We start from the raw sequence: 24,971 nt of genomic DNA, 5'->3' as shown, positions 1-24,971 counted from the left end.
TAAGATCTTCTGACTTTTGTCTGAAATTATTCCAGCTTTGCCTGGCAACACTACCACTCAGCTGTTAAATAGCAGATAGAAATTTTTGCAGAAAAAAGGGTAGAGTAAGTATTGTAGTATGGTAGACAAACCACATAGACCATTATAACTGATTCCAGTGAACTGTAATTGTGATACAGTGATGAGTAGGTGTGTTAGAGCATGGGTGTCAGAGTTAGATCTGGCTTTAAATCCTGTCTAATCTACTTTTTTTTTTTTAAGATTTTATTTTTATTTATTTGAGAGAGAGAGAGACACAGCAAGAGGGAACACAAACAGGGGGAATGGGAGAGGGAGAAGCAGGCTTCCTGCTGAGCAGGGAGCCTGATGGGGAGCCTGATCCCAGGACCCTGGGATCATGACCTGAGCCAAAGGCAGATGCTTAAGGACTGAACCACCAAGGCGCTCCTACCTTTTTTTTTTTTTTTTTAAATATTTTATTTATTTATTTGAGAGAGAGCAAGAGAGTGGGGTGAGGGGCAGAGTCGAGAGGCAGACTCCCTGCTGAGCAGGGAGATTGATGCGTGGTTCTCCATACTGGGACTCCAGGATGGTGACTTAAGCCGAAAGCAGACACTTAACTGACTGAGCCACCTTACATGCCCCTAATCTACTTTTGTGGGGTTTTTGGGGGGAGGGTAGTGGTGGTGAAAGAATGTTAGAATCACTACACACCAAGTTACTGGTGAGTGAAATGATGCAGTGTGTGAAGAACCTACAGTATGGCTGTATTACTTTAGCAAAGTTATTTAACATTTCTCAATTTCCTTATGTAAGTAAGGTTAAGATCATCTGCTTCATAGAAAGGCAAGCTAGCTCACCAAAATCCAAGTCACTGAAACTAGTTTGCCAATGTCCAGTTTACCCAATATGTAATTGAATAAAAATCAATTTGCTGAATCTTATTTGTAGAACTTAAAGAATTTGTTGTCACTCTCCTTCTCCTTAATTGCTATCCTACCATTTTTTCCTTATTCTCCCCTTTTCCTATACCCTTTTCTCCGCCATCATCTGCACTCCAGGCCCAGGATGTATCTTTCCATCAGCAGAGGTCCCCCTCCCTGCCCTAGTTCTTTGCAACCACAGCAGCAGAGAGCTGGGGTAGAGAAATTAACATTATTGAAAATGCTGCTATGCTGTGGATCTTAATTTGGCAGAACTATTTAAAAGCTAATTAAATTGTCTCATTCATATGAATTATCAACTGTATAGATAGTTAAAACAAGTTTTTGGTAAATTTAGAGATTTGGCTATTGGGAGATTTGGCCATTTGGTGAATTCACTTGGAACTACCTCACAGGTATGTTTGGAGAAATTAGGGAATATATGTAAAAAGTGACAATTACTACACAGTACTTGGACTTTAGTAGGTACTCCGTTGGGGTTTCTTTTCCCAAAGCACTTCTACTTTGGGAACTTGAGGCACACTCCCCGCCTTCCCCACCTGCCCCAATTTTCTCACTTGTGGATTTTGGTTAGACAGTAGCAAACGATGAAGTGATCAAGTCTGGTTTATGGACCACCTAGTGATTTCCCTACCTATTCCAGCATTGTTGAATAACCCCAAATGAAATACCTTCTTTTAGCTTGGACATCTGTTGTGAAATGGTCTTGCTTTTGGTACCCTTTGGGGTCTGATTTCTCATTCATTTAAGATATGTACCACTTTTCTGAAACACTTTATTCCTAGTCATTTATAACTATTATGAGCCTTAGAGAGTAAATTGTAGCTTTATCAGGGTAAAATGCAAGGCCAAGTCCCTGGAGGTTCTTGGTGGGACATACCATGATTAGAGCAAATGCTCTTGTCTCTCATACAGAAGAAACCTTGCTTCCCCACCCCCACCCCAAGCTTCTCTAGAAAACTTTAAAAAGGCTTTCTGGTAATATCCTTTAAAAAAGGAAGGGAAGACTGGGGTGCCTGGGTGGCTCAGTCGGTTAAGTGTCTGCCTTCAGCTCCTAGGGTCCTGGGACTGAGCCCTGTATTGGGCTCCCTGCTCCATGGCGAGTCAGCTTCTCCTTCTTCCTCTCCCTCTGCAGCTTTCCCTGCTGTGCTCTCTCTCTCCCTCTCTCAAATAAATAAATAAAAATCTTTAAAAGAAGGAAAAAAGGAACAAAATGATTGTTGAATGCTCAGTGTGTGCCAGGCACTGTACTAAACTATCAAATATATCCTTTCTACAATTTTTCGTTGTTAGGTGGTGACAGTCCCATATTACAAATGAGTTAACTGATGTTTAGAGTTGAAAATAACTTACCACTACTCCACCAAACCAGTATTTCCCAGACCTTAGTCTTTCTTGTATCATCATCATGATTTTTGTCATTTCCTACTATATTGTTTATTTAATATTTTAAATATTATGTAAATACTTTGCAACCCCAAATTTATTTTATTTTATTATTATATTTTAAAGTATTTTATTTATTTATTTGACAGAGAGAGAGAGAGAGATAGTGAGAGGGGAAACACAAGCAGGGGGAGTGGGAGAGGGAGAAGCAGACTTCCTGCTGATCAGGGATCCCAGGACCCTGGGATCATGACCTGAGCCAAGCACAGATTCTTAACAACTGAGCCACCCATGCCCCCCCAAATTTATTTTATTTTTTTTTAAGATTTTATTTATTTATTTGACATAGATCACAAGTAGGCGGAGAGGCAGGCAGAGAGAGGGGGAAGCAGGCTCCCTGCTGAGCAGAGGGCCTGATGTGGGGCTCGATCTCAGGACCCTGGCATCATGACCTGAGCCGAAGGCAGAGGCTTTAACCCACTGAGCCACCCAGGCGCCCCCCCACAATTCATTTTAAAAGGAAATTTGGTTATTATTCTAAATGGAAAAATATTTATCATAAATAGAAAGTTAACAATAAGAAGTTATGAAAATAATAACGGTGTTAAATTCTACCTAAGATTTTGTCTGCCCAGGTCTCTCTGATCAAGGCTTTCTATCTTGCAAGCATTAGAGAGACAGTGAACAAACGAATTTAGTAAAACTGAGGTTTTTCTTCTGATGTAATTAGAAGAATTGAAAAGGCAACATACAACTTTGGAATGTTTTCTTTTCTTTTTCGTTTTCTTTAAAAAAAAAAAAAGATTTTATTTATTTATTTGACAGAGAGAGAGATCACAAGTAGGCAGAGAGGCAGGCAGAGAGAGAGGGGGAAGCAGGCTCCCCGCCGAGCAGAGAGCCTGATGCAGGGCTCGATCAGGACCCTCAGAACATGACCTGAGCTGAAGGCAGAGGTTTAACCCACTGGGACACCCAGGTGCCCCTGGAATGTTTTCTGTTTGTACCACTTAAAATCTTCTAGTGATCTTCTCACTTTGGGAATCACTGACTAGGTGATGGTGTGCTCATTTTCCCACATGAGTAAACTGGGGAGGAAATTTATTCAAAGTTGAACCTGTAGTCCCACAGACCTTGTCTAGGCACCCATCCTCACCTTACCTTGCCTTCTCCTTCCTCCCTTCTCAGCCTTCCTCTTTTCTTCTCCATCCTCTAGGAGATATCAGAAGATTTTAGATGGATTTTTCTGGTTTTTTGTTTGTTTAACTGATGTGAGACATGATTTCATCCTAAGGAACTCAGGTCTTTCTCCAAACATTGCATTTCTTGTGCTTACTGGATTGTGGAAGTTGGGTATACGGTATACTGTAATTTTGTAGATATTTGTACTCCTATGTAAATTATTTGTAGAAATAAATCTAAAGATATCATAAACCTTCCTTTGACTACTAATTAGATAATGTTAGAAAGGTAAGTTTGAAAAAAGATACTGCCAGCAGTTTTGAAACTGATATCTCAAGTGCAATAAAAGACAGTTTCTTTGATCTTTGTCTTTTAAAGTTTTGTAATTTACATTTACAATAATTATGAATTTAACATTTTACTACATTATGTTTCAATGGAGACCGTAGATACTTGATATAACTGTCATAACTGGAGTCTGTGGTTTCAGATTTTTAAAGTCCATTTTAAGAAGATTGTTTACATTTTAATTTGATTTTTATTTATCTCTACAACTCTTTGAATAAGAAAAACTTTTTTTTTTAAACGATTTTATTTATTTGAAAGAGTGAGCAAGAGAGAAAGACCATGCACCAGTGGGGATTGGGGCAGAGGGAAGAGGAGAAGCAGACTCTTCTACTGAGCAGGGAGCCCAATGTGGGGCTCCATCCCAGGACCCTGGGATTATGACCCGAACTGAAGTCAGACACTTAACTGACTGAGCCACCCAGGCACCCCAAGAAAAACTTTTTTTTTTTTTTTTTTAAGATTTTATCCATTTATTTGACAGACACAGCGAGAGAGGGAACACAAGCCGGGGGAGTGGAAGAGGAGAAGCAGCCTTCCCACTGAGCAGGGAGCCTGATGCAGGCTGATCCCAGGATCCTGGAATCATGACCTGAGCTGAAGGCAGATGCTTAACAACTGAGTCACTCAGGTGCCCCCCCAAAAAACTTTATAATATCACTTTTTTCTTATTTAATTTTGTATTGTACCAGTTGCTACAAAAGGAATTTTGTAATCCTATCGTTGAAAGTTTGTTTCACTAGTTATTATACAAGAAAAATATTTTGTTCTGAATTGTTTTATTTTGTTATTTTTTTGTTTTATTTTTAAGTAATCTCTGCACTCAGTGTGGGGCTTAAACCTACAACACTCTCTCAGGATCCTTGGGTGACTCAGTTAAGTGTCCAACTCTTGATTTTGGCTCAGGTCGTGATCCCAGCGTCACGGGATCTAGCCCCTTGTTGGGCTCCAGGCTCAGTGTGGGGTTGGCTTGAGACTCTCTCTCCCTCTGCCCCTCTGGTGCTCCCTTCCCATCTGTCTGTCTCTCTCAAATAAATCTTTAAAAAAAAGGACGCCTGTGCGGCTCAGTCGGTTAAGCGTCTGCTTTCAGCTAGGGTTTGGGTCCTGGGATCAAGTTCCGTGTTGAGCTCCTTGCTCAGTGGGAAGCCTGCTTCTCCCTCTGCCTGCAGCTCCCCCTGCTTATGCTCCCTCTTTCCCTCTGACAAATAAATAGATAAAATCTTAAAAAAAAAAAAATAAATAAAAAGGTTGCATGCTTTTCCAACTGAGCCAACCAGGTGCCCCCTGAATTATTTTAAATAGCATCTTTAAAATTCTTCATGGAAACATTTTGTACTTGGAAATAAATTATGAGGAATTTTCTTAGAAATCACAGTTATGAGGGGCTCTTGGGTGGCGCAGTCAATTGAACATCTGACTCTTGGTTTTGGCTTAGGTCATGATCTCAGGGTTGTAAGAGTGAGCCTTGCCTGGGGCTCTGAACTCAACGAGGAGTCTGATCAAGTTTCTTTCTCCCTGTCTCTGCCCCTGATGATGTCTCTGTCATGCTCACTGAATGCATGTGCTCTCTCTCTCTCAAATCTTAAAAAAAAATAAAATTACAGTTATAATATGCAGATCTAAAGATAATAGGCAGAGTTTACTTGGTGACATAATTTTCCTATCTTTTATTATACTTTGTTATGTAATGTCTTAGAATATTTACTTTGGATTCTTTTTTTTTTTAACCTTTTCAACTTTTTTTTTTTAAGATTTTATTTATTTATTTGACAGAGCGAGATCACAATTAGGCAGAGCAGCAGGCAGAGAGAGAGGGGGAAGCAGGCTCCCCGCTGAGCAAAGAGCCCAATGTGGGGCTCGATCCCAGGACCCTGAGATCATGACCTGAGCCGAAGGCAGAAGCTTAAACCACTGAGCCACCCAGGCTCCCCTTTACTTTGGATTCTTGATAAATTGTCATGTGAAACCTATTCCTAGTAGGTGTCTAATCCTAGGGACCAGGCTGGTGTAGTATATGGCAGGTCAAACTTGGTTCAATGGATATCTTAATGAAATTTTTCTAATACTTTGCATAAACCAGAACATATAATTCGCTGCTCTATGACATTTTGAATATATATATTTTTTAAGATTTTATTTATTTATTTGACAGAGAGATCACAAGTACGCAGAGAGGCAGGCAGAGAGAGAGGAGGAAGCAGACTCCCTGCTGAACAGAGAGCCGGATGCGGGGCTCGATCCCAGGACCCTGAGATCATGACCTGAGCTGAAGGCAGAGGCTTAACCCACTGAGCCACCCAGGTGCCCCTGACATTTTGAATCTAGGGTTTTAACCCAGAGCTTAGCCCAGGGTAGGATATGTTGTTGTGCTTGGATATATGAAGTAATGGAAACTTCATATCAAAGAGTTTGAAATTTTATTATTAAGCTCAACTGTGCTATCATTTAGAATTTTACCACTTACATTTTAAATAACAAAAACTTGATTTATCTTTTGTCTAAGAGTGTACATTGAAATATTTGTGTTCTCCTTGTTAAAAAGAAAACTTTTTGTCTCAAACTGATTTCTTAGCTGAATTGTGTATTCATATGTAAAATTGGTCAAATTAGTACTTAGTTTGTGACCATTGTCTTTCTCTGAAAATTTTGTAGTTACGAGTTTTCTTTTTTCTTTTTTTTTTTTTAAAGATTTTATTTATTTATTTGACAGACAGATCACAAGTAGGCAGAGAGGCAGGCAGAGAGAAAGGAAGGGAAGCAGGCTCCCCGCTGAGCAGAGAGCCCGATGTGGGGCTCGATCCCAGGACCCTGGGATCATGACCTGAGCCGAAGGCAGCGGCTTTAACCCACTGAGCCACCCAGGCGCCCCACGAGTTTTCTTTTTTCTTTTCTTTTTTTTTTTTAAGATTTTATTTATTTGACAGAGACCACAAGTAGGCAGAGGCAGGCAGAGAGAGAGGAGGGCCTGCTGAGCAGAGAGCCCGATGTGGGGCTCTATCCCAGGACCCTGGGATCACGATCTGAGCCGAAGGCAGAGGCTTTAACCCCCTGAGCCACCCAGGTGCCCCAAGAGTTTTATTTTTTCTTAATCTGAAGTACATTGTGTGCTCTCTTGGTGCTAATTATATGTAGCAGTCTTACAAGGGAAGTAACGTTGTCATTTTTGCAGATTAGAGATGGTTTATAAGGTTCCTTCTAGTTTAAAATAAAACCCAAGAATCTTGGCAACCCCTCAAGTGTTAACATACGATTTATGCACCCTAGAACATAGAACAGCCAACTTTTTTTTTTTTAAGATTTTATCCATTTATTTGATAGAGGGAGACACAGCAAGAGAGGGAACACAAGCAGGGGGAGAGGGAGAATCAGGCTTCCCGCCAAGCAGGGAGCCCGATATGGGGCCTATCCCAGGACGTGACCTGAGCCAAAGGCAGCCGCTTACTGACTGAGCCACCCAGGCGCCCCAACAACTGCCAACTTTTGTAAACCCAGACTTGAAAGCTGATAGGAATATTAAGAAGATTGGCCCGACCTCTCCTTTTATTGAAGAGAAAATGGAGTACAGAGGGAGTAATACCAGAGAAGGGTTGATGTTAGGTGTCTAACTAACTGTTACTGTCTAAATATTAAGAAATTACTTTAACATCAAAGTTGGTATAGATATTTTAAAAATCTTTATATAAAGAGTTAGAGTTTGGAAATAGGAATGTATGTATTAGCCTTTTCAAGATTCGGGATGTGTCAGGGAAATAAAGGTAGCAAAAAGTAGCTTTCCAGATTTTGGATTTATTCCTATAACTTAAGGCTGTGAATGTCATGCTAAAGAGTTGAAAATGGGGAGCTAAAAGATGAATTTTAAGTGGATTAGAAAATCTAAGTTCTAGCAAGTGAGAAAAGAAAAGTAGCAGAAAGAACAGTTAAAATAGTCTTAAGATTCTAGTGTGGTGAAAAGGTCTGAACTAGGTCTGTAGAGATTTGAGAAAGAATGAAAATGCTTTGGTCATTCATTAGCTTAATTGGAATGGGGACATAGGGAAAGAGAATGGTAAAATGGCAGGGTAGGAGGAGTCCTTAGGGATTTTTGGCCTAGGGGATGAGAGCTGGTGTTATCTGGAACTTGGTACAGGAGTGGAAACAGAGGAAAAAAGCAGGTTTCAAAGAGAAAATAATATGTTCAATTCAACATGTTGAATTTGATGGAGCTTATGGGGTATTCTGGTAGATATTGACAGTAGGCATTTGGATAGGTGGATTTGTGTTTTAGGAGAAAAGTCTCATCTGAAATTGAAAGTTTGGGTGTCATCAGTTAGGAAGTACAGGTGAAAATGTGTGTGGATGAGATCATCCAGCCCAGGATGAAAGGTTAATGTGTGTGTTGAGATAGGCCTTTCTTGCCCTCTTGACTTCATTCAGGGAAGGACATGTCTCAGACAGGACCTTTATGATCTTCATCTGTTAGGATATGACTGCCTCTGGGGGAAGTATTTGCCAGCAGAGTGAGTAAGGACATCTAAAAGATAGACATGGCTTACTGAATAGTCTTGACAATCTGTCTGTTTACATTCTCCCTATCCTTCCTGACTAGCCTGATTCAAAGTACCACTTGCCATCAAGTCTTTTCCAGTTCCGCCTAGGAAGAGATAAGTACTGTTTGGCTATTGGTGCTAGTTTCTCCATCAGGACATTTCTTCGTAATTCCCTGTATCCAGACAGTTATCTGTTTTTCTTTTTAAAATTGTAAGAATCTAGGGGTAGCCAGCTTCATTTGCTTTTATATCCCTTATGTAATCTAGCACAGTGCCCTATACATTGAAATTGCTAAGTATTTGTTGAATTTAATTTTAGGATATAGGAAAGTTTAGATCTAAGAAGCAGCAGGAGTTTTCCACCTACTATCCTATTTGTGAAGTAGCCTTTGTATTTATGTAGTGCCATAAACATACGTTGGTTGTTGCTCTTTTATCTTGACTTCAAGTTTGAATGGTTTTTAAATTTCTTTTGGGCTTATTATATGATTAACTAGATCTATGCTTCAGGTTTGAAAGATCCTGGGGTGAAAGGTTAAAGATGTTTTATCTCTTTGCTGTTACACAATGGATTTTTGAAGCTGTGCGAAGAGGGATGGTACTGAGCTTTAGACATTAATGACTAACTAGTATGTCAGAAAGATTGGTGCCGAGAATTGTGTTTCTAATAAAAAGTAATTTAGAAGTCATTTAAGAGGGGCCCCTGGGTGTCTCAGTGGGTGAAGCATCTGCCTTCCGCTCAGGTCATGATCCGGGGATCCTGGGGGGGTCCTGGGATTGAGTCTTGCATCATCGGACTCCCAACTCAGCAGGGAGTCTGCTTCCCCCCTCTCCCTCTGCTCCTGCTCTCTGTCCCATGCATTGTCTCTTGAATAATTAAATAAAAATCTCAAAAAATAAAAGTCACTTAGAGAATGTCTGGTAGATTTTTTTCCTTTAATTCGTCAATTTTAGAGAATTAAGCCAAATTATTTTGTTTTCAGGATTTCTTTAAATATACATTTTTCTGTTTATAAAAACTTTTTTTTTTTTTAAGATTTTGTTTATTTATTTGACAGAGAGAGATCATAAGTAGGCAGAGGCAGGCAGAGAGAGAGGGGGAAGCAGGGCTCGATCCCAGGACCCTGAGATCATGACATGGGCCAAAGGCAGATGCTTAACCCACTGAGCCACCCAGGCACCCAAAAACAACTTATTTTCAAACAGAAAAGTAGAATGAAGAGAAAAAGTCATCCATAATTCCCACACTTACAGATAATCACTGGGATAAAATAGACTAAAATGTGCTTTTACATCTATGTATGTGTCAGAATAGCTGAGCTCATTCTGAGAATACAGTTTTACATCTTTTTTTAATCCTTTAATTAATTAATTATTAAAAGGATTTTTATTCATTTATTTGACAGATCACAAGTAGGAAGAGAGGAAGAAGCAGGCTCCCTGCTGAGCAGAGAGCCCTTTGGGGCTTGATCCCAGGACCCTGAGATCCTGACCTGAGCCGAAGGCAGAGGCTTAACCCACTGAGCCACCCAGGCGCCCCTACATCTTTTTTTACTTTTTAAAAGATTTTAGGGGCGCCTGGGTGGCTCAGTGGGTTAAAGCCTCTGCCTTCGGCTCAGGTCATGATCCCAGGGTCCTGGGATTGAGCTCCACATTGGGCTCTCTGCTCAGCGGGGAGCCTGCTTCCTCCTCTCTCTCTGCCTGCCTCTCTGCCTACTTGTGATCTCTCTCTCTCTCTGTCAAATAAAATCTTAAAAAAAAAAAAAAGATTTTATTTATTTATTTGACAGACGGAGATCACAGAGAAGCAGGCAAAGAGAGAGGAGGAAGCAGGCTCCCCGCCGAGCAGAGAGCCTGATGTGGGGCTCGACCCCAGGACCCTGGGATCATGACCTGAGCCGAAGGCAGAGCCTTTAACCCACTGACCCACCCACGCGCCCCCCTACATCTTTTTTAAAAGTGACATTTGCCCTTTATAAAATCTTGATAAACATTTATTTATTTATTTATTTTTAAGGTTTTATTTATTTATTTGTCAGAGAAAGAGAGCAGCAGGCAGAGGGAGAAGTAGACTCCCCACTGAGCAAGGAGTCCAATGCAGGTCTTGATCCCAGGACCCTGGATCATGACCTGAGCTTATCAAAGGCAGACGCTTCCCTGGCTGAGCCACCCAGGTGTCCCTTGATAAACATTTAAAATGCTCACAAAATACCCTCATTGTATAGGTATACTATAATTTAGTCATTCTCTTGTGGTTGTATTTTTTTTCAAGGTTTTATTTATTTGTCAGAGAGGGCACACACGCAAGCAGGCAGGATAGGGCAGAGGGAGAGGGAGAAGCAGATTCCCTGCTGAAGAGGGAGCCCAACATGGGACTTGATGCCAGGACCCTGAGATCATGACCTGAGCCCAAGGCAGATGCTTAACCAACTGAGCCACCCAGGTGTCCTGTGTGGTTGGATTTTTAAGTGACTTTCTATTTTGTACTGTTTATTTCTGGCCCTTTTCTTAGGATATATTTCTATGATTAATCCAGAGTGACAGACATCTTCAAGGCCCTTCATGCATCCATTTTCTTCTGTTTTTATATGGAGGTTTTCAAAGAGGATAAGGAAAAAGTACATTCTGCTGCTTGTGGGACACGTCTTGGTTGCATCTGCTTCTTACTAATGGATTTCCTGAACAGAGCTGACTTCTGTTTCATCAAACCATCTGTTGAGGATGGTATGGGGCACTTTCTAAGATGACCTCAAATGTTTTCTGACCATGTTCAAACCAACTCATTGGTCTGTAAGATTCTTTTTTAGTTAGTCTTTGAAATGAACGAACAAAAAATCTCTGTCACTCTCCATACTCTTGCTGGGAGCAACTTAAAATTTTTTGAAAGAAGTTCTTTCCTAATTATTTTATTCATTCATTTAAAGTTTTATACTTTGGGTTGCAGCTGGTTGGTAAAGTTACTCTAGCTGCTTCTGACATGGACATCTTGGATTATTCAAGAGGAAGTTTCTAAGTGGATCCATCTGAGGTATGGATTTCTTCTTGGACTCTAAGGCCCTGCTGTTTTGGGTATGTCAGGGCTTGTTCTTTTTTTCTTTTTTTTAAAAGATTTTATTTATTTGACAGAGAAATAGAACACAAGTAGGCAAAGCTGCAGACAGAGGGGGGAAGCAGGCTGTCTGCTATGCAGGGAGCCTGATGCTGGGCTCAATCCCAGGACCCCGGGATCATGACCTGAGCGGAAGGCAGATGCTTACCCAACTGAACCACCCAGGCGCCTCTGTCAGGGTTTATTCTTTGAAATAATGTCTGATTCCCGTCTATTTGGCTGTTGCAAAGCACGTAAGTGCAAAGGTAGGGCTTTTGTTAGAGATACTGCTCTAAATATAAGTTCTTCTGTTTTGACTTTTGTCACTCTTCCCATAAAGAGTAATAGAGTGTGATAATCTCTTTAAATCTGTAAGATGGAGATAATACTAGCTACTTTCAGTAAGAATTTATATAAAGCACCAAGCCATTGCCTGGCATATAATAAAGATTCAATAAATGGCAACTGACAGATTATTTTAAAGATTTTCTTATATTAAGCATTATAAAATTTCTTTAACTTCTCGGTGGAATGAAGAGTTATCAGTAATCCTTTCTGTTACTTTAGAGAACCAGCAGTTGTAAAAGAAAAATGTCAGAGGTTCATCAGTACATGCAGTTTTCTGAGAAATGCCTCTACTGTATTTCCATAGAAACACTGGTGACCTCTGACTTCTCAAATCAAATTGCCTTCCTAAACTACTCTCACCTTCTGATTCTGTGGCCACAGCCTTGAAGCTTTGTGTACTGTTGTTATTTTTTTTAGAATGCCATAAAATTGAAATGTCATAACTTGGCCTAGATTTCCTGCCTTCGGTCTGATTTCAAGGCTATAATTACAAAGCTAGAAGCCTGAAAAACTGCATGAAAGGTGATGCAGGTTGATTAGATGGAAGTTACTAATGTTTCCATAGAAATGTAGACACTACTTGTAAGTGACATTTAAGCTGAGCAAATATGTGGATACAACAGATTAATACAACTGGGAATCCTTGGCTCCCTTCCCCCTACTCTTTTTTGCCCCTAAGATTTCACATTAAAATGACATTGAGAAAAGGGCATTGTTTTTGTTGCGGTTTTTAAAATGTGACCTTGATATTTGTAGGTGGAAAAAAGGAGATACGACTTGAAGGTCTGCCAGCCAGCTAGCTTCTGCTGTGTGGACTTGTGGTGCTATGTCCCTGCATTCAAAAGCATTTTCTGTTATTTCTGAAGTATGGTTTGTCAGGTTGCCTATGAGAAACAAAAGCTAATGGCTCAAGTGGCACTCCTCTCAATGGGTAGAAAGGAAAGAGGCAGATGTGAATTTAGGCTCAGCCAATTCAAAGAAAAGTGTTTTAGGTCTGGGATAGCTTACAGGCTGCAAACCTGGTTGTAGGGTGGGCCATGGTCTGACTAGCTTTTGTTTGTTTATCTCCGTCCCCTCGCCCTCTGTACCGAGCACACACATTTCTTCTTAACCTCTATCCAAGCCATTCATTGTACCAAAAGGAGCCTAGAAGAAGTTGGGCAAGAGCCTTGAAAAAAAATGGGAAGAGTTCCTAGAATTTAAGCAGCTGAGGATGGTTTACCATGTTTATGTTGGCTACCTCCACAGAGCTCTTTTTTTTTTTTTTTTTAAGATTTTGTTTGACAGATAGAGATCACAAGTAGGCAGAGAGGCAGGCAGAGAGAGAGACGAGGAAGCAAGCTCCCTGCCAAGCAGAGAGCCCCATGCGAGGCTCGATCCCAGGATGCTGGGATCATGACCCAAGCCGAAGGCAGAGGTTTTAACCCACTGAGCCACCCAGGCACCCCACACAGAGCTCTTTTTAAAATATTTTTAATTTTTTTGGTAAGATTTTTATTTATTTATTTGACAGAGATCAAAAGTAGGCAGAGAGGCAGACAGAGAGAGAGGAGGAAGCAGGCTCCATGCCGAGCAGAGAGCCCAATGTGGGGCTTGATTCCAGGATCCTGAGATCATGACCTGAGCAGAAGGCAGAGGCTTAACCCGCTGAGCCACCCAGGCGTCCCTAAAATATTTTTAATTTTAAAAAATTCTTTGTGCTTTTAGTTTCCTTGTTGACATTTTATCTTTTTATTTTTTTGTTGAAATTTTAGAGCCACTGTATTGAAGTAGTCAAGAATTGGGCTGGCATTGACAAACTTCCTAGTATATACATACATTTTCTTTCCTCAGTGACTCTATTGCCTGTAAAATGAAAATGAAAAACTCATGTATGGCAGTTAAAATCCTTTGTGATATGGTCCTGGCTGGGGCTTCATTTAGATCAGGTTACCAGGTAACATTCTGTTTCTGCTCTCTGTTCATGCCGTGTACCTCCAGTTTCCTTTGCGTATGTTTCTCAAATAGCCCCGTTTGTCTGGTGAATGCTTATTCCTTCCACATGCCTCTAACCCCATGGTTGCTGTTTCTGCTCTCTCACTAATACAGACCACAGCTACTAAGCACTTTCCACTGACCTAAGTGTGTTATCTCATTGAATCCTTACAACAATTTATAGATGAGGAAATTGACTCAGAGAGGTGAGGCCACTTCCTGAGCTATCATAATTAGGAAGTTATGGTACAGAACTCAAATCTATTCTGATATAAAAATTCTCTGTACTCCTTCCCAGTAGCATCTTGTCCATCTCTCTCCATCTGTCAGCTACAGTGTGGGCATATACTTAATGACATTTGAAGAAATAAGTGTATTTGTAGGCTAATGGAATTATTTTTTTGGATAATATATATATTTATAAATTGGGTAGTAAGTAACACTAACCTAAGCATTTCTGTATTTTGGTTTCCTTAAAGCTGTAACAGAATCCAAAAGGTGGCATAACAAGTTTAAAAGGAGGGTTGCTCTCTTTTTAGTCATTGTTCATTGTTCATCTTAATAGGGACTGGCCTTATGTAACTACTTTAATTAATTAAAATGAAAAAAAGTTTAAAATTTGGTTCCTCAGTCATGCTTGTCACTTTCCAAGTGCTTGGTCACATGTAGCTAGTGGCTGCTGCATTGGAAAATAAAGGTAGAGAGCATTTTCTTCTTCTTTTTCTTTTTTTTTTTTTTTTTTAATTTTATTTGCTTGTCAGAGAGAGAGTGAGAGCACAAGCAGGGGAGTGGCAGGCAGTGGGAGAAGCAGGCTTCCCGCTGAGCAAGGAGCCCAATTCGGGACCCGATCCCAGGACCCTAGGACCAGGACCTGAGCCGAAGGCAGATGCTTAACCAACTCAGTCACCCAGGCATCCCGAACATTCTCATTATTGTAGCAACGTCTATTGGACATTGCTATTCTAGACATTAAAGTCAGAGAATAGTGAAACTGTTGTGTTCTCTCAGAATTTGATATTATGGTAAGAATTTCATTGTTGTGGCATTATATTTTATTACTATTGGTTTTTGGAGAAAGAAGCAGTTCCTCAGTATTTACTGAGTAGCCTTTCTTGGGATCCAGGACCTGTCTCAACTTTGGGGCTAGAATATAACTAGGGCTGAGACCAGATCTGACTGAAAGAAGGACAAAAGTTTCATTGAGGACCTAATCATGATCAGAAGACAAGGCAGGTGGGAAATGGATACAAATGACCAGAGCTGGTTAGTTCAGAAAGGACCAGTGAATGACTGTTACATTTCAGTACAAATCCTGGGTAAAAATTGTTGCTTTTTGGTGGGGAGTGCGGAGAACAGTTTCTCTAGAAGCTGAATTTATGGTCAGTGGCCCTATCATGATGTGGTGTTGGAAGCACAGGAATCTGGAAGCACAGAGGAGGGACACTCACTAACCAGAACAATATCAGAACCCTTTAGACCCCTGACTTCCTTCTGGAAGCCCTGTTTCACTTCATATCTTACATTAAAAACATTTTAGTTATTTATTTGAGAGAGAGAGGGAGCAAGCAAGGATGAGCTGGGGGAGGAGCAGAGGGAGAAGTAGGCTTCCCACAGAACAGGGAGCCCAGGCGCAATCCCAGGACTCAGATCGTCACCTGAGCCAAAGGCAGATGCTTAATTTACGGAGCCCCCTGAGGTGCCCCCATATCTCACATTTTAAACAATGTGTAGAAGTTGGATTACAGTTGACTGAATGAAAAAAAAATCAGATCTCTTAATTAAAACATTTAATGTAATATTTGCAGGTTTGGTTGGTTTGTTTCTTGGATTTTGAAGCCAGTTCCCCCACCCTTGTCTTCAAAGATCCCTGAAAAGCTCATAGATTCAGTCATTGTGTCTCTAGTGTCTAACTTGTGCTTGAGTGGGTGTAGGAGAAGGAGGGGAAAGGATTGGAGACCTGACCCGAGCCCTGATGTCAGAATGGTAAGAGAAGGCTCAGGGGGAGAAAACTGTGTGCAAAGGAATAGAGATTAAAGGTAAAGAGGATGTTGAATTTAGGGAGCTACAATGTAGTACTGTGTGGACGGAATGTACACAGTTGGGTGGAATGAGAAGCAAGAGATAAAAGTTGAAGTTGTAGACAGATCATGAAGGATATACATGCTTTCTGTTTTGGGGGAAAGGTGTGATGTTTGATTAGAATTGTAGAATTTTCCCTTTTACGAGCCTCCCCTTAATTTTGCTTATGTGCTGTGGAGGCTTCAGAATTGAGTGACTGGCATACAATCATACTAAATCAAAACATTCCTAGAGTAATATTTAACTTGATTTTGTAAAAGACACATTATAGAGTAAAATTGACTACTATTTCATGCCTAAATTTATTTACCAGCATCACTCATAGCTTTTATTTGTTCACATTTGGATAAAAATGGATACTCATAGTTTATTTAGGATCCTACTGTGGTAAATACATGGTATTGTCCTCAGAATGGTAACTGAAGAAAAAAATCAGGGACGCATGGGTGGCTCAGTGGGTTAAGCCTCTGCCTTCCGCTCAGGTCATGATCTCAGGGTCCTGGGATCAAGCCCCACGTCAGGCTCTCTGCTCAGCGGGGAGCCTGCTTCTCCCCCACCGTCTGCCTCTCTGCCTACTTGTGATCTCTCTCTCTCTCTGTCAAATAAATAAATAAAATCTTAAAAAGAAAAAAAAAAAAGAAAAAGATGAGGGGCACCTGGGTTGCTCAGTCGCTAAGTGTCTACCTTCAGCTAAGGTTCTGATCCCAGGATGGGGTTGAGCCCCACAGCGGGTTCCTGGCTCTGGGGGAAGCCTGCATCTTTCTCGCCCACTCCCCCTGCTTGTGTTCCTGCTCTCACTGTCTCTCTCTGTCAAATACATAAATAAAGTCTTTAAAAAAAAATTCAGTAACTTTTTGTCTATGTAGCCAGTCAGATTGAGGAGTCCCTGTTTTTCTTTTCACCAAATGCCTGTTGGAGTAAAGCTTGCAACTGTATCTTCCTTTGTATTAAAGAAAATTCCTAGCTTTAGACCCATTTATTTATTTATTTTTAAAGATTATTTATTTATTTATTTGACAGACAGAGATCACAAGTAGGCAGTGAGGCAGAGAGGAGGAAGCAGGGTCCCCGATGAGCCAAGAGCCTGATGTGGGGCTTGATCCCAGCACCCTGGGATCATGACCTGAGCCGAAGGCCGAGGCTTTAACCCACTGAGCCATCCAGGCGTCCCAGACCCATTTATTGAGGATTACTTGCCACAAAGTGGGTAATTTATGTATATTCACCAAATCTCATGATTGTTGAACAGGGGGATTATTTTTATCCCCATTTCAGGAAATAGCCCTAGGTAGTAAATTAAAAATAGCAGCAAATCCGGGATTTGAATCCAACTCTAACTCAGACCTGTGGTAAGTCAGTATAAGCTTTGTGCTAAATTTTAGATTGGTGTGAGCACAGTGACTTGGTGATATATCATCTTAGAAACGGATCTGTGTTTCTTGTCCCTTTTTAAAACAATTTAAGTCAGTAGTCAAAAGCCTTTGATTTCTCAGAACATTTCCTAATTTGTTTAATGTGTTATATTTTGTGAGGCAGATGGTTTTGGGGATATGTCCATGTATTTATGTGACTTAGGAGAATCTCTTTTTTATTGAAAACTCTGATATCTTTTGCTGTTGTGTTGAATGCATTGAACATATATTTGGGGTAACTTCCATCAGTGATTTGGATTCTTCTAGCTAAGAATCATTTTGCCGGCTAGATCTGGTTATTGAGAATCTGGGCAAGACTGAGAATGGTATAGCCAGATCCAGCCATTCATTCCATTGACTTGCTGTCAGGAGGTAGGATTAACATTGTTTTACGTATCTTCTCAGGCCTCCTGCACTAGTGATGATCTGTAAAACCAGAAACAGCATTATTAGCTGATGGTCTCAGGGCTGGGTGAAGGGAATGTAGATACAGTTACTGACATCCATAATCCTTGCACCCATTGGAGGAATTTGTTTTAGGACAAATATAAACATTCCTCCTTTCCTCAGGGGGTAGCATGTATCTGGAATTGCTGCATCAGGCATTGAATTTGCAAGCTCAAAATATTAAAAAGGTTCAAGATCACAGCAAGCAACTAAAGTGACATTAGGATTCCATCCCAAGGCTTTGAGGATGAAGTCATGAATGGGTCAGTAGTTCTGCTACAAACTGCTCTTTGCTACCACAGACACAGCCATGGATTGGATGGACCCTGGGGATTGCTTAGTAGTAGCTGACATATGTTGAGCTCTGACTTTGTCAAGTAATGTGAAAAGCCTTTATTTTTGTTTGTTTTATCTTTCATATATATACACACACACACACACATATATATGTGTATATATATATATTTACTTAACAGACAGAGATCACAAGTAGGCAGAGAGGCAGGCAGAGAGAGAGGGGGGACGCAGGCTCCCTGCTGAGCAGAGAGCCCGATGCAGGGCTTGATCCCAGGACCCTGGGATCATGACCTGCGCCCAAGGCAGAGGCTTAACCCACTGAGCCACCCAGGCGCCCCTGTTTGGTTTGTTTTATTTTTAAAAGATGTTGATTCATTGTGGGGGGAGGGGCAGAGAAAGAGTGTGCCCTTATGCGCATTTGCACAAGCGGGGGTAGGAGTAGAAGGAGAGGGGCAAAGAATCCTCAAGCAGACTCCCCACCAGTGCAGAACCCAATGTGGGGCTCCATCCCAGGACCCCAGGATCATGACTTAAGCCAAAGGCACATGACCAACTGACTGAGCTACCCAGGTGCTCCTATACAAACTTACACATGAACTATCTCATTTATTTATTTTAACAGACTTATAAAGTAGGTCCTGTTGTTAATCCCAATTTATAGCAGGGTTAGGGGCACTTCTCCTTGGGTCATACAGACTGAACATGTCAGAGATAAGTCTCCAAAGAAAAATCAGGATGCCATTAATAGAAGAAGGGGGGAGTGATTGCTAGACAGATAAAAACAATAGATGTCCGCTTTAATGATTTTTGTTAGTATTTTCTTTGTTGTTTTTGACCCTCTATTTGTGTTTGATCTAGTTAATTTGAGTTCAGGATATTGTTTGTTTTCAGAAAATGCATTAAGTTTTGTCCTTTTTGGAGACTTCTAGTATAGTTCTTTTGTTTAAGGTCCAGAATCTGAGGGTCAGAATAAGGAGTGTCTTGCGTAAAGTCCTATCACTAAACCAAAAGAATTTAGGAAAGACCTAATTTTCCCATTATACTACCTTGCCTTCTCAGGCTTTTCTCCTGTTTTCAAGTCAGTTTGTATTAAGTAAATACTTTCAGTTTCACTTCTGGCAGGATGTCCTGTATTGAATTCATTTATAATGCTGAGTTATTTCCTTACTGCCTTGCATCTCTCTACAACTTTTTTGATTGCCATCACCTTTGTGTATGTAGAAAGACTTTGAAGTTGCTTTGAGGTGAGCCTTCTCAGGGATCGTAGCCACTTTTAATAGCCTCCAAATTCTACCATTTCAGGTCCAATTCCCTTACTCAGGCCTTCCACACAGTTTTCATGCTAGACTTAGATCTTCTAATTCTGTGACTGTGCTGTAGAGGTAGAGGTAGGGTTGTGTTTTCTGTTTAGTTCATCCTGCAATTGATCACCTTCCATGCTGTATTGGCAAATGTTCTGGGCATAGAAGCAGCTCTGCAAATGGTGGAGCATGGTTCGTAACCTTGAAGAGTTCAGTATCTTGTGGAGGAGGCAGTTTTTGAAATTGTTCCTGGGGTACCTGGGTGGCTCAGTCGGTTGCATGTCTGATTCTTGGTTTTTGGCTCAGGTCATGATCTCATGGTCCTGGATTCAAGCCCCATGTTGGGCTCCATGTTCAGCATGGAAGTCTGCTTGTCCCTCTCCCCTTGCTCCCCTCCAATCGCTACCCCTCTGTCTGCGTGCACATGCTTGGGCTCTCTCTTTCGCAGATGAATAAATAAATAAATATCTTTTTAAAAATTGTTCATTTATCCTTTGGTGAGTGCAGGATGGGCCTCTCCTGTTTTCCATGTTTCACAGTGGTAGTTGATATTTGATCTGAATCTTGAAGGATGAATAGTTCTTTACCGGGAGGAGGAGGAGGAGGAAGAGGAGGAACCACAGGTAGGCAAGAAGAGACGTGGCCTGTTTAGTGAATCCAAACAGTCAAGACTGCAGAAGACTTTAAAAGTTGTGGTGCTTAAATAGTGTCCCTACTGTTTGAATACCTCTTTTCCACATGACTCCCAGTGGCTGGTCTGGCTTATGATGGCCTAGATATGATGACAGAAAATGCTTTCATAGGGGGTAGGAAAAGGAAAAAGAAAGAAGAAGAAAAAAGGAAAATGCTCTCATATTCCTCTAGTCCTAGTTTTGCTCCTTTTGTTTTCTTTAAAAGTAGGCTCCATGCTCAGGGTGGAGCCCAATGAGGGGCTTGTCATAACTCTGAGATCAAGAGCTGAGCTGAGATCAAGAGTTGGACACTTGGTGGACGGCCACCTAGGTGCCCCTGCGCCGTTATTCTTGAATTGACCATGGAGATGTTATAGTTGATCTTTATTGAACAGCTTTATGCTAGGCTTGTGAGGTGATTTGGATATAGTTGTGAACAAGACAGGCCAGGTTCCTCCTTCTGTAGTATAGTCTCATAGTGGAGTTAGACATTGAACAAGTAATTTCTTGTTGATGAGTACAGCGGGTGGTAGGTAATTTTAGGGTGCTTTGACCTTGTGTGTAGACAAGAGTACAAGCGCAAAAGAAGCTTTTCTGAGGAAATATTTAAGCTAAGGGTGAGTAGAAAGCAAGCTGGAGAAAGTTGCATCAGCTACATGTAGACCTACCGTATATTTGCTCTTCATTATGCTTGATTTTTTTCCGCCGTGAGATAGCTACACACCAGTCAGACAGATGTAGCTCAGACGTTTTGGGCCCGCAGTGGGCTTTGAGAGGTATTTATTCTAACCCGAACTGCAATCTTATTAATGGAAAATTGCATCCAGTTGTATATGTAGGTAAATAGAATTTGTGAAAAAAAATTTTTTTTTTTTTAAGATTTTATTTATTTGTCAGAGAGAGAGGAGAGCGAGCGAGCACAGGCAGACAGAATGGCAGGCAGAGGCAGAGGGAGAAGCAGGCTCCCCGCCAAGCAAGGAGCCCGATGTGGGACTCGATCCCAGGACGCTGGGATCATGACCTGAGCCGAAGGCAGCTGCTTAACCAACTGAGCCACCCAGGAGTCCCAATTTGTGAAAAATTTAAGTAAATTACCCTGTTTGCTATTTTTCATAAGTTCATATTTTGTATATTTTGCTTTCTTTTGGAAAATAATTGTTAATGTTACATAGAGCATGTCAGATACTTAATGATTGTAATCTTTCTGTGAATTTTTATTCCAACTAATATTGGCATGCTTAATCAGGCCTCATCACTACCTGTGGTAAGTGCGGTTACTCTTTCCATTTTTTAATACAATGATGAGGAAATGGAGGCTCAGAGAGGGATATATAGTAGATAAATGTAATAGAGATAGGATTCAAATCCAAATTTGACTTCTCGTCTGAATTTTTGAGTTACCTTAGAGTAATTCATGAATTATAATCTTTTTTCCCCTATTGTTTTCTCTTTAGGTTTTTGTCAGGATGAATTGCCAGAGCTTGACCCAGGCACTAGTAAGTTCTGAATGTTCCCCAGTGTTCGTGAGTAAGAACAAGATGTGTGTGTGTGTCCTTTTTAATATATAACTTGAGAGTGTCATTAGTGGCCATACTGACTCAGATCTTACTTTACTTTGGTTTATAATTATGGGGAGGACATTGTATCTTGTTACGTTTCCTTTTCTTCTCATATTATTCATTGGTCAGAAATGTAGTAATTTAGTAGAAAATTGGTTTGCAAGAAATTTCTATTTAATATTAATCTCCTTTTTGTTGAAAGCAACAAGAAAAATTGTGTTTTCATTTATGCACACATACAACCATATATTCATAACCACTTCTCTAAAGTATTAACTGACTTTGACGTAATTTTTATCTTCTGAAATAACAGGGGTTGGAGAGGAGGGTTTTTTTTTTTTAAAGAGGGATTATGCTTGGTTTAGGTGTTTATACTCAATAACCTTTGTACCACAGTTTAATTTCTAAAGCACCTTTATTTACATTAAGGTTGAGCTTATGGTTACGAGGGTGACTGTTTTGAGGTCTAATTTAATGATGCTTTTCAGGTGTCTGTCTTGATCGTAGATAACCACTCATGTTTCCAGTTGCTCTCAAAATGTGGCGTACATCATTCTGAGATATGGTTATAGCTATTAGAAATAGGGCATGGGAATATCCAATGTATAAAGACCTTGTTTTGCTTTAATGCCAAAAGGTTGAATGATAATTCAGATTTGAGAATTCATGAGATGATCTAGAGTTATTTTTTCTAGTTATAGTACTTTTTAGGGTCATGAGACTGGCTAATTTTCACCAATCTGCTGTTGATGTAAGCGGTAAATTTTACCTTCTCACCATCCTAGCTAATATCGGCTCTCTGAGGGTGTGGACCTTTTCATATATTTTCCCCACATGCCTTAACAATATTAAAATTCATGTCTGTTCAACTAATACTTAGTAATTTCAAGACAAAATATGTCCTACAGTGCTTATCAAGCAGCAGGAAAATAGAATTGTCTTTCTAGAAATTGTGAAGTTCAGAGTCAGCTTTATAGGTAGTATAGGCTGCCAGTGTCTCTGAGTGAACATAATATTTTCTCATTGTCCTTCTCTTATGAATTGCCTTCATTTAGGAGGAGGAAAAAGGTAAATTCTTGAGTCATGGTCCTTTCTTGGATTTTTTTTTTTTTTTTAAAGATTTTATTTATTTATTTGACAGAGAGAAATCACAAGTAAGCAGAGAGGCAGGCAGAGAGAGAGGAGGAAGCAGGCTCCCTGCTGAGCAGAAAGCCCGATGTGGGGCTCGAACCCAGGACCTGGGATCATGACCTGAGCCGAAGGCAGTGGCTTAACCCACTGAGCCACCCAGGTGCCCCATTTCTTGGATTTTTTAACATTAGGAAGGACATTGAGATGCTCTGAAATCTTTCAGACAGAACTACACAAAAAATGAGCCAGATAATTGAGAACTCTGTTAAACATAGCATGCTCTTGTTGCTCCAGGCTTAGTTCTAGTAGCAGTACACAAACAGGTAAGTCTGGGGCCTATCTTCATGTATTAATTTTATTGGAAAGTATTTACTTCTCTGGAATTACTTGAAAAGGCATTTTTTGAGCCTCTAATTTAGTACATGTTACTCAAACTTATTCACCTTTTCTGCATTTAATAGCAATTGAAAATAGCTCCTGCCCATTTTCCAGGAAAGGCCCTCATTAAGATTATTATTGAATTATGCTTCCTTTTGGGCCAACAATCCTAACTCAATGAACATTTCTGTTTGAATCTCTAGCCAGATGTGGTGATTTACACACCTGTCCATTCCATAAGAATGAATAGATAATGAGTCATAATTCTGTATATGAGTTAGAATAGGAGTCACCGAAAAAAAAAAAAATCACTTTTCTTTTAAAAACTGTGCTTAGCTTATATAGGCAATATTCTCAGTAATCACATATTATCTTTGTGAAGTTAATAGTGTTTTATTCCTCTCTCTTTTACAATATCACTGTAGTACTATTACAGTAACAAATGGGCAGAAGTAAAAATTTATCATCTCTGTCTCATACATCTTGGGGTTCAAATAAGCATGCACAGTCATAACAAGTGATAGGAGACCTCAAGACTGATATGGACTATGTGTTGTCTTGAGTTGGTTATGAATGTTGATACTGCAGATTTCATGGCTTCTGACTGGGAAGAAGTAACATTTTCTGTGTTAATGTCTCACGACTTTCACATATTAGATTGAGAAAAATAGGAATTTCTCTCCAATACTTCTTTGGAATTTAGAGGCCCCACTGTCTCCTCTATCCCTCAAATTTTTGATAGGGAAAGCCTGCTCATGCTTGCTTATTTTGGAACAGGAAATACCACTGTTGCTGATTTCCCATTGTGGTTGGCAGTGGTTGTAGATAGCAAGTTTGGGACAACAGGTAGGATGTGTTGGAACATAGATGAGGAAAAATATCTGACTTTGTCCTATTCAGATGGCTCTTTTCCCCCAACCTTTTCTGTGATAGAGCAGATGGGTAGCCATGTTTAGAATATGGGCAGCTGTTCACACTCTGGCTGCCTTCTTATGATTCCTGGGCTTCCTGGAGTCCAATGTTATCGCACAGGTTCAGGCTAAGTTCATTTCTACAAGAAGCATCTCTGTACCCTGCCCATTAGCATAAGCTAGGGACAAGGGCAGTCAAAGGTCAAGAAAAGTTCAAAACAGCATAACCTTTCTGTGCTTCTGTTTCCAAATAACCCAGTCCGCCTTGCTCCCCGAGTTTTTTCCTCAACCATCGTGTTTACCATGTAGTTGTAAAACTCAAGAGAACAAGGACTGACTTGATACAAGGGAAGTTAGAGAATAGAAGCCATTGTTGGTTAAAACAGGAGAAATAATTGATTTATGTTTGGGGGCCAATTAGGCTATAAAACAGGAACAGTAAAGGGACCTGTGACTTTAGGACAGCTACTTGCTCTGATTTCTGTCCCACAGACAAGGGGCTCCCCAATAAAGGCTGTCAGCTTTCTAGGCTAAATTATTAATTCCTTTCATACCTCTCAGGGATTGTAAACAGCACATAATACAGGAAAACAATTGATACTGTTCAGTTATTGGCCAGATAGAGGGTCAAAGGGTAAATAGTTGGATTAGCAACAGCTGTTCTTTCTCCTCAGTCAAACTTTTGTTTCTTATTATCTGTTTTAGCAAAGTCCTTCCTTAGTTTTTGCCTTCTAAATAGTTAAATCCATTTCGTTCCTTGTACATAATTATTGATCAAAATTGCAAAATGCTCATATTTTAATTCAGTTTCCAAAGTTGAAAGTGAGCATTCTTTTTGTATGTGCTATGTTGTTTGATGTTCAGAGGGTATTATCCCAAGGAAAGTAACTACTTGAAGTTAGATTAGAAGCTTTTTAGCTATTTTTACCAGCTGCTTGAAGATCTTGGTGTAGCTTGATTAAAAGAAAAAAAGTTGCCTTTGTTTAAACTGATAG

At 40.3% G+C, this 24,971-nt stretch overlaps 1 protein-coding gene across 2 annotated transcripts in view; it reads left to right on the top strand.

The window, feature by feature from the left end:
* Positions 1 to 24,971, top strand: part of NR6A1 (nuclear receptor subfamily 6 group A member 1) — a 231,390-nt gene that overhangs the window by 18,746 nt on the left and 187,673 nt on the right. For both annotated transcript variants that reach the window (XM_047698701.1, XM_047698699.1), the window contains exon 2: positions 21,452 to 21,493. In XM_047698701.1, the coding sequence (XP_047554657.1) occupies positions 21,452 to 21,493 (42 nt within the window). The remainder of the gene's footprint in view (positions 1 to 21,451; positions 21,494 to 24,971) is intronic.

The sequence above is a fragment of the Lutra lutra genome, chromosome 13 (assembly GCF_902655055.1).
Source record: "Lutra lutra chromosome 13, mLutLut1.2, whole genome shotgun sequence".
Classification (NCBI taxonomy): Eukaryota; Metazoa; Chordata; class Mammalia; order Carnivora; family Mustelidae; genus Lutra; species Lutra lutra.
Note: the sequence above shows the minus strand (reverse complement) of the source record. Positions and strands in the feature narration are given on the sequence as shown.